Source organism: Ipomoea nil, unplaced genomic scaffold (assembly GCF_001879475.1).
Source record: "Ipomoea nil cultivar Tokyo-kokei standard unplaced genomic scaffold, Asagao_1.1 scaffold0465, whole genome shotgun sequence".
Classification (NCBI taxonomy): domain Eukaryota; kingdom Viridiplantae; phylum Streptophyta; class Magnoliopsida; order Solanales; family Convolvulaceae; genus Ipomoea; species Ipomoea nil.
The window spans coordinates 1588419-1597013 of record NW_017616893.1 but is presented as its reverse complement, the minus strand read 5'-3'; the positions used below and the strand labels follow the sequence as shown (position 1 = coordinate 1597013).

At 50.5% G+C, this 8595-nt stretch overlaps 1 protein-coding gene across 1 annotated transcript; it reads right to left on the bottom strand.

Annotated features, from left to right (window-relative positions):
- Window positions 1–4400: 4400 nt before the first annotated feature.
- Window positions 4401–5186, bottom strand: LOC109173063 (uncharacterized mitochondrial protein AtMg00810-like). The gene has a single exon (XM_019322321.1). The coding sequence runs from the start codon at window positions 5184–5186 to the stop codon at window positions 4401–4403; it is 786 nt and encodes a 261-aa protein (XP_019177866.1).
- Window positions 5187–8595: the final 3409 nt, after the last annotated feature.

Here is an 8595-nt window from a genome sequence, read left to right as displayed (position 1 = left end):
AGAAATAGAAGTGCGAATAAGAAGGAAAAGAAACGACCAACACAACTTTGACAAAAAACGGATTTCATTGAAATTTCAAAGAGTGCCCGGTACAAACTCGGGACCGGGCTCCCGATCAGCGTCACTTTACAAAAAAAGAAGTAAAACCTATTTCTACTTCTTCACTTCCTTGGCTTCGCCCTTCTTGGAAGCCTCCGCCTCGCTCGGGACAGCCGCCGTAGGCCAGCTCGGGTCGACCGCTTTCTCCTTCGGGGCGAACGGAGAGGGACCGGGGTCAGCAAGGTCCGGAGGGAGTGCAGATAGAACAAGCTGGAGGTCATCTCCTTCAAGAGCTTGCCCCAGTCGTTTCTGGGCCCTCTCGAGCATTTTCCTCTGGCCGGCTTTGAAGGCCCACCGACCGAAGGATAGGATCAGATCCTCCCTGATCTTCGTCCGTCGGGCCGCCGTGAGGAATGCCGAGCCCGTTTTGTCGTCCTTGAAAGCCGACTGGGCCAGCTCGTCCGGGTTCTCCAACCAGGCTTTCAACTCTGTATTTTCCCCGATCGCCCGTTGGGCGACCCTTTCCGCTAGGACCCGATCATCCTCGCTCTTCTTCAGGTCCTTCTGGACCTTCTCCAGCTCGGCCTGGATGTCCTTGACCTCTTGAAGGCGTCGGGCGGCCGTCTTCTTGTGGCGGTCGGCTTCCTCGGCCAGCATGGCCTGACCGTGCAGAAGCTGGGCCGCTCGGGAGATCTGCAATGCAAAAGGCAATCAGAGTTAGCCCGGTCAGAAACACTTGTGTGAAAAATTAAAAGAACAAGGTGCTTACCTCGGCCAGGTCATGGCCGATCCTTTCGGCCACCTGAGTTGGGGTCATCTTCCCCAGATCTTCTCTGACTGGCCCGGCGTTGCCGATACGGGCCAGTATGGACGACTCGTCCTTGCTTCCCCCGGTTGAAGGGCTCGGCTACGCTGCTCCCTGCGGCGTTTCATGCCGCCAACCTCGGTCACTCCCTTTTCGGGCACTTTCTCCTTTCCCCGGGCGACCTCCACCTGGGTGACCAAGACATCGGTCGGTTCGACCACGAAGCCCTCGGCCGTCGTGATGGTCGAGGCCCCGATGGGTCGGGCTGTGGGGACCTCCTTCTGCCCGGCCGGCTTGGCCTTTGGTTTCTTCTTGCCGCCCAGTGAGATCTTGGCGGGCGGGGGAAGAGAGGCGTCATCATCTCCGAACTCTTCCATGGCTGCAAATAAAGAAGAAAGTTAGGTCGAGAAATTAAGCAACGTTCGAGGAGTTGCGATCGGGAGGAGTTAGCTAATGTTAGACCTTTACCCTCCCGTTTGCCCCGAGCGGGCATCCTTGCAACCGTCACGCCCCGAGGCTCGGGCTTATACTTCTCGGGCACGACATATACGGGCTCGGGCAGGTCGGCCGCCTCCAAAGACTCGGGTGTCCTGAAGATTCGGTACTCGTAGATCTCCCCGGATATCTTGGTGGCCGCGTCCTTGAGGGCCTGGGTCTCGACTGGGACAACTTGCTTCCTGAAACGTTGACTCCAGACCCTCTCAACCGGGAGAATCCACGGTTCGTACTTCACGGAGAACAACCGGTTCTTCCATCCTCGGTTGTTCCCGGGCAGACCTTCGATCGAGCACATGTCTGCCCGGGACTGGGTCATCAGATACCCACCCCCGTATGAGGCCGCTAACACCTTCACCTGGTAGATGAAGTTGAAGAGCTCCATCGTGCAGGCCAGCTGGTGTCGACCGCAGATCTGCGGGAAGCACGCGATCATCCGATGCGCGTTCGGGCAAATTGACCGGGTACGACCTGGTAGTAGCCCAGGAATGCGGTAAGAAGGCTTGAGAAGGGGAAAGTGATCGGGGCCAGTCATAATGCATCCCGACCCACTTTCCCCGGTGCCGCTCGATGATGTTTCCGAGCTGCCTGCTGGTGTCGAACTCGACCCGACCGGCTAGTGTTGCGGCGATTCTGCTCGCTTCTCCTTTTGTCAGCAAGCTCATCTGGGACTCGACGGACTCGCTGTTGAGGAATTCGAAGCCGTCCCCGGCCGGTGCTGCCGGCCCGGCTGGGTCTTCCTCGACCGCCTCCGCGTCCTCTGTCCGGTTGTCCTCTTGGGAATTTCGTCCCTTGACGCCTTGACCCCCAATTACCCTCGTAGGCGTTCACTTGACGCCTTCAGCCGGGGAATTTCGTCCGCTCGTGGACGTTTCTCCGCTCCTCGCGCTCGAGCTCCCCGACCCGCTGGAGCTCGACCCCGACGTCCCCGATGAGCTTGATGACCCTTCTGGCTCGGGGGTTCGGTCGGGGATTTGCTGTGGTCGTTGCTCGACCTCTGGAGAATAGGACATGATGTCCACCTCCTCGCTGCTTTGCTCGACCGTGTCGTCGTAGTCTGCAACCGAGACGTTCTGGCTATCCGAATCTGACATCTTTTCTACCTAAAGGTCGGTCGTGGTTAGTACAGGACTCAGGATGTTAAGTCGGAGTTAGTCCTATCCTACTCCTACACAAGGCTAGAAATAAAAGACAAAGCAGGGAAGTAGAAAGCTTACCGATCGCGAAGACTTGGATAGAGCTTGAGGATGTTCTGCTCGGTTGATCTGCTGATGATTCACTCGGGACTCTCTGAGGGTACCGGTTGATTCAGAAGATTGAGGAAAGTTCAAATGAGGGCCTCAAAGGCCTATTTATAGGAGAGCATTTGGGCGGGAAACCAATCCACTTGCGCGATGTGACCCGCACTGATTCCGAGGCGACCGTTGCAATCGCCGAGGCCGGCAGTCGCCGACACGTGGCAAGAGAAGGAATGACAGCTGGCCGGTCGGTTGGGTAGCCGACGGTTGGGCTTCTTCATCCCGTCCCGTTTTTACCCGGACGGTCAAAAAGGCCCGGGCTGGGGGGCTCTTGGTAGGGAATATCCCGACCGACATAATTTTACCCCGGTTGGTGTGCCTTTGTTTTTGTCTTCTTGTCTTTGCAGGTAACAGGTCGGGTTTCTTGTGAAGAACCCGGTCGGACCCCGACCGGGAATTGCCCGAGCGGAAGTGTCGACCACCGAGTGGTAGCCCTTTGGCGAGAGAGCTGACAAGAGACACGTGGCGGCTCCACACGCTGACAGGCAGGGCACCCGGGACGGCGACACGTGGTGGCTGCGTGGGAAGCATGCCGAACGGCCGGATTTGTGTCTCCGGCGCCGCGGCTATAAATACCCGCGATAGCTACAGTGTGGGGGACTTTTGGACGATCGATAGGTTGTTGTTAGAGAATCCCGACCGCAGTCAGTCGGCACTCAGAGCAACCAAGTAGATTGTACTTAGGGCCTTCACCGTGATCAATAAAAGTCATTTACTTACTTTAATTGGTCTCGTATTTATTTAATTACTGCGTACGTGGCAATTAGCAGTATCACATACGCTTTTTGTATCTTGTGTTACGCGTTTTTGTGTCTTAGGTTATGCAATTCTGCATCTTAAAATTATTGATTTTGTACCTGAACTAAAGTAAATATAAAACATGTGTATGCGTCTTGTGTTATGTGTTTTTGTGTCTCATGTTCTGCAATTTTGTACCTTAAAGCGTATGGATTCAGTAGATGAAATAGATTAGTAGTTGTGTAACACAACATATTGTGTCTTATTTTACTAATTTATTTCTGACATTATGAAATTATGTGGCTATAAGACATATACTATCTACATAAATCAGATTTGAGAATAAAAATATATAATATGTGTATGTGTCTTGTGTTGTGAATTTTGTGTCTCGTGTTATGAAATTCTGTACCTTAAGAGTATTGATTTTGTACCTAGAATAAATTAAAATTTGTGTTGAAACATGAGAAATAGAAAATTATCGAATCTGTTAAAGCTTAAATATCAAAACAATGTCGTTTTGCTCTAGGGTCCACAATGTTATGTGGACCCTGGTCCACGATATACATTGCCAAGGACAATTGTTATACCAATTGTTATAAATTGCTTCATTTCTTGCTGTTTGTCTTCAGAATTCGTTTCTCTATATTCACAATTTTTTAACTCTATATTCACAATTTTAGAACCTTATATTCACAATTTTAGAACTGAATATTCACAATTTTAGATCTCAATATATAAAATTACATAACTCAATATTCACTATTGCAGAACTCTATATTCACAATTTTAAAACAGAATATTCACAATTTTAGATCTCAATATACAAAATTACATAACTCAATATTCACAAGATTAGAGTTTGAATTTCATCAATCAGTTACAACCAACGGAGATTACAGATTATTAAAGATAAGTGATGAGAGACTCTCCTATCTAATAGAGAAGCTCAAGTCAACTAAATCTAAACCACATAAAAGAACCATATAATATAAAGAATAATAACACTCACTAACACACCCCCCTCAAGCACAAGATTGGTGCGAAACAACATTGAGCTTGTCTCGAAGGAGCGTGAACCTGGGCCCTGTGAGCGGTTTGGTGAAGATGTCTACCAGCTGGTTTTTGGTCGACACAAAGTTGACCACGAAGTCTCCTGAGGCAACCTTATCTCGAACAAAATGGTAATCAATCTCGATGTGCTTCGTCCAGGCATGAAACACGGGATTTGCACATAGATAAGTTGCTCCAAGGTTGTCACACCAGAGAGTGGCCGGGTGAGAGGAGTGCAGACCTAACTCTCGGAGTAAAGAGACAACCCACGTGACTTCTGCGGAGACATCGGCTAGAGCTTTATATTCTGCTTCTGTGGACGACCGTGCTACTGTTCGCTGTTTTCTGGATAGCCATGAAATCAGGTTGGTGCCGAGAAAGACAGCATATCCGCTTGTGCTCTTCCTGTCGATCGGACATCCTGCCCAGTCTGAGTCTGAGAATGCCTGAATAATCGTGGATATGGAAGGAGCAATACGCAAGTCGTAGCTGATAGTACCCTTTATATAGCGCAACACTCGTTTAGCTAAACCCCAGTGATCATCTGTAGGCGCATGCATAAACTGACATAAGCGATTCACGAAATAGGACAAGTCTGGCCTTGTGATCGTCAAATACTGTAGAGCCCCAACAATGCGCATGTACTGAGTGGGGTTCTCATACGGAGTTGTTGCAGAAGACACTAGTGACGTGACAGCGGCAGGTGTGGTAAGCGGCTTACAGTCAAGCATCCCGGCACGATTGAGTAGGTCCGTCATGTACCGCCTCTGAGACAGAATTAAGCCACCATCTACTTACATGGTTTCAATCCCCAAAAAGAATCCCAGCTTTCCAAGATCACGAATCTTGAAGGTGGTGGCAAGCCGTTGAAGCAAGGTATATCAACGCAGCATCATTTCCCATCATGATGATGTCATCTACATAAACAAGTAGAAACACTCGTGATGTACCCGATGTGTAGTGAAACAGGGATACATCAGTCTTGGATGATTCAAACCCTGCAAGAATTAATAAGTTGTGAAGCCTCTTAAATCATGCCTGCTTTAACCCATAAAGAGAGCGCTACAGGTGGCAGACGTGATCCGGATGTGTTGGATCTTCATAACCTGGCGGTTGCTTCATGTAAACAGTCTCGGCTAAGTGTCCATTCAATAAAGCATTATGGACATCTAACTGGCGCATCGTCCAGTTAGAAGAGATAGCAAGAGAGAACAACAGTCGAACGGTGGTCGGTTTAACCACCGGACTATAAGTATCAAAAAAATCTTCGCCTGCAACCTGGTTGAACCCTTTGGCAACTAGGCAAGCTTTATAGCGCTCGATTGAGCCATCAGTTGTGCGCTTGGTGCGAAACACCCACTTGCAGCCAATGATGTTTATGTGTGGTTCTGGTGCAACCAGACGCCAAATGTTGTTGTGAAGGAGCGCATTAAACTCCTGATCCATGACTTCACGCCACTGTGGATGCCCTACAGCCTGGGAATAACAAGTCGGATCAGTAGTTATATTCAGAGCATGAAACTGCTCTTCCGTGCCCCTAGTCTGATGACGAAGGCGCATAACATGTCCTCGGTCCTAAGGCTCGGTACGCCGTCGCTTAGCCCTGACACGAGGTGGTCTGGTAATGGCTAAGGGAGCAGGTTCACGCGCTAACGGCATAGGTTCAGATTTCGAGGACACCGGGGTGCTGCTAGGCCGTGGGACCATCGGGGCAAGTCGTGGGACTATGGGCCCAGACGCCCACGGTGTTGAATCTGGAGGTGTAGACGGGACGGGTGTCTCCATGGCAAACGGGAACACCGTCTCGTCAAACCGGACATGACGACAGATATAAACTTTCCCAATTACACGATCCATGCATCTATATCCCCTAAAGGACGGGGGGTAACCTAAGAAGACACAGGGTGCCAAGCGGTATTCTATCTTATGGCGATTGTAAGGCCTTAGATAGGGATAACACCGGCACCCAAAAATTCGAAGAAACGTGTATGGAGGAGACACTTTTTATAGACGTGAGTAAGGACTGTCAAAGTTCAACACTGGAGTTGGTAAGTAATTTATTAGACATGTAGCGGTTTCGAAGGCAAAATCCCAATATTCCATTGCTACCGACCCTTCGGCGAGTAAAGCAAGACCCGTTTCGACAATGTGTCTGTTACGGCGCTCAACTCGTCCATTTTGTTCATGTGTGTAGGCACATGACTGTCGGTGATTAATACCCAGTGTTTGGAACATAGTGTGTAATTTTTGGTACTCACCCCCTAGATCAGATTGTATACTTTTGATAGAGCGCGAAAATTGTCGCTCTACCAACACCTGGAACAACTCAAAACTTTTATAAACGTCTGATTTTACCCGTAACGGATAAAACCAGCAGAATCGAGAATAGTCGTCTACAAACAATAGAAAATAGTGAAAACCAGTACTAGAAACTACCGGAGTCGGGCCCCATACATCGGTAAAGATTAAATCTAACACATTTGTACTGGAATTATGAACTCTATCTAATTTAAAACGTGACGACTTGCCGAGGTGACAAGCCGTGCAAGACTCCAAAGACTTTTGTTTATTTGGTGAAACTGGACAGTTCTTGAGAATACGGTTCTGAATGACACCGTGCGGGTGACCTAGCCTGCGATGCCAAATATCTGAAGTGGCCCGGGAACTGACAAACGCAAATTGAGTGTGAGAAAGCGGAAGCTTGTACAATCCCCCAGAGGTTGGCCCTTTAAGCAGAGTTGCCCTGGTTTTGGAATCCTTCACAATAAAACAGTCGTTATGAAATTCAAAATAAACGATGTTTTCTTTAGTGAATTTATTAACAGAAAGTAACGGGACGGACAAACTCGGGACATGTAACACATTAGACAAACTTAGAGACTTTGACACGGACGAGATCGATGCATGACCGATACGTGAGATAGTAAAACCTGCGCCGTTCCCGACTCGTAGGACATCGGGGTCGGTGTATTCATCTGAGCGCGACATCATGCTTGCGTCCGGCGTGGCATGGGCGGTGGCACCAGTATCGGGATACCACCTGTCCGACGAAGCTGCCGACGGCGTAGCAGGTAGATCGCCGGCAGTAGCAACGTGGGCTTCGGCAGGCGGCTGCGTAGTGTAACGTTTAAAACAATAGACCGCCGTGTGTCCCTGAGCACGGCAAATCTGACATCTTGGAGCGCCACGTCCGCTCCGGCCTCCTCTGCCACGGCCATTGCGCCCATTACCGCCACGGCCACCGCGCCATTGCTGTCCATTGCCGGAATGTCGACCGCCATCGCCGTTCGAACCTCGGCCTCGGCCCACATACATGGCCGTATGATGACCGCTGCTATCGCCAACTGAGGAGTACTCATCGGAGATGATGAACTCCTGGGCTTGAAGGAAATCCGCCAGTTGAGGTAGCGAGACAGTGTTGTTGGTAGCGGTCAGTGATGCCGCCATGACACGAAGATCCTGCCGCAAACCTCGCAGCACATACAGAATCTGCTCGGAGGAGGAGAGCGGTCGACCGGCTTGTGGTAATGCCTCCACGAGCACCTCTGCACGCCCCAAGTACTCAGCGGTGGATAGATTCCTTTGCCTCAGCGACTGGAATTGGCCAAGAAGGCTGAGGCACCGCGCTTGCGTAGAGGAGCCGAGCGCCGTGGTGATCGACGTCCACACCTCCGCTGCAGTCTCCCGGCCGACGGCTAGATGAAGCACCTCGTCGGACATGGAGGAGATCATCATCGACAAGATCGACTGGTCTTGGAGCACCCAGGCCTTGTGCGCTGGGTTGGGAGTCATGCCGGTCGCTGGCGTCGCACCGGAGCCGGAGTCTCCGGTCGTAGCAGCTGCAATCGTTGTCGGTGGACACGGCGTGGAGCCGTTCACGTACCCCAGCAGATCCTGTCCTCTCAGAAACGGGATTAGCTGAGTCCTCCAAAAGAGGAAGTTGCGGCTGTTTAGTTTCATTGAAACATGGTGATGCGCGCCGGCAAGAGGGTTGGCGATTGCCGGTGAGGGAGAGCCGTCGCTGAGACTGTGCGCTCAGAAGATTGCGACATATCGTTGATGGGTTTCCGGTTGGGATTGGGTGGGTAAGGTGGAGAGAGAAAAAGTGATCGTAACCTATCTGATACCAGATTAGAGTTTGAATTTCATCAATCAGTTACAACCAAC

Bases quoted from the DNA above. Each gene is read 5' to 3' on its own strand.
- LOC109173063 (XM_019322321.1), bottom strand. From the start codon at position 5,186: ATGACGGACCTACTCAATCGTGCCGGGATGCTTGACTGTAAGCCGCTT.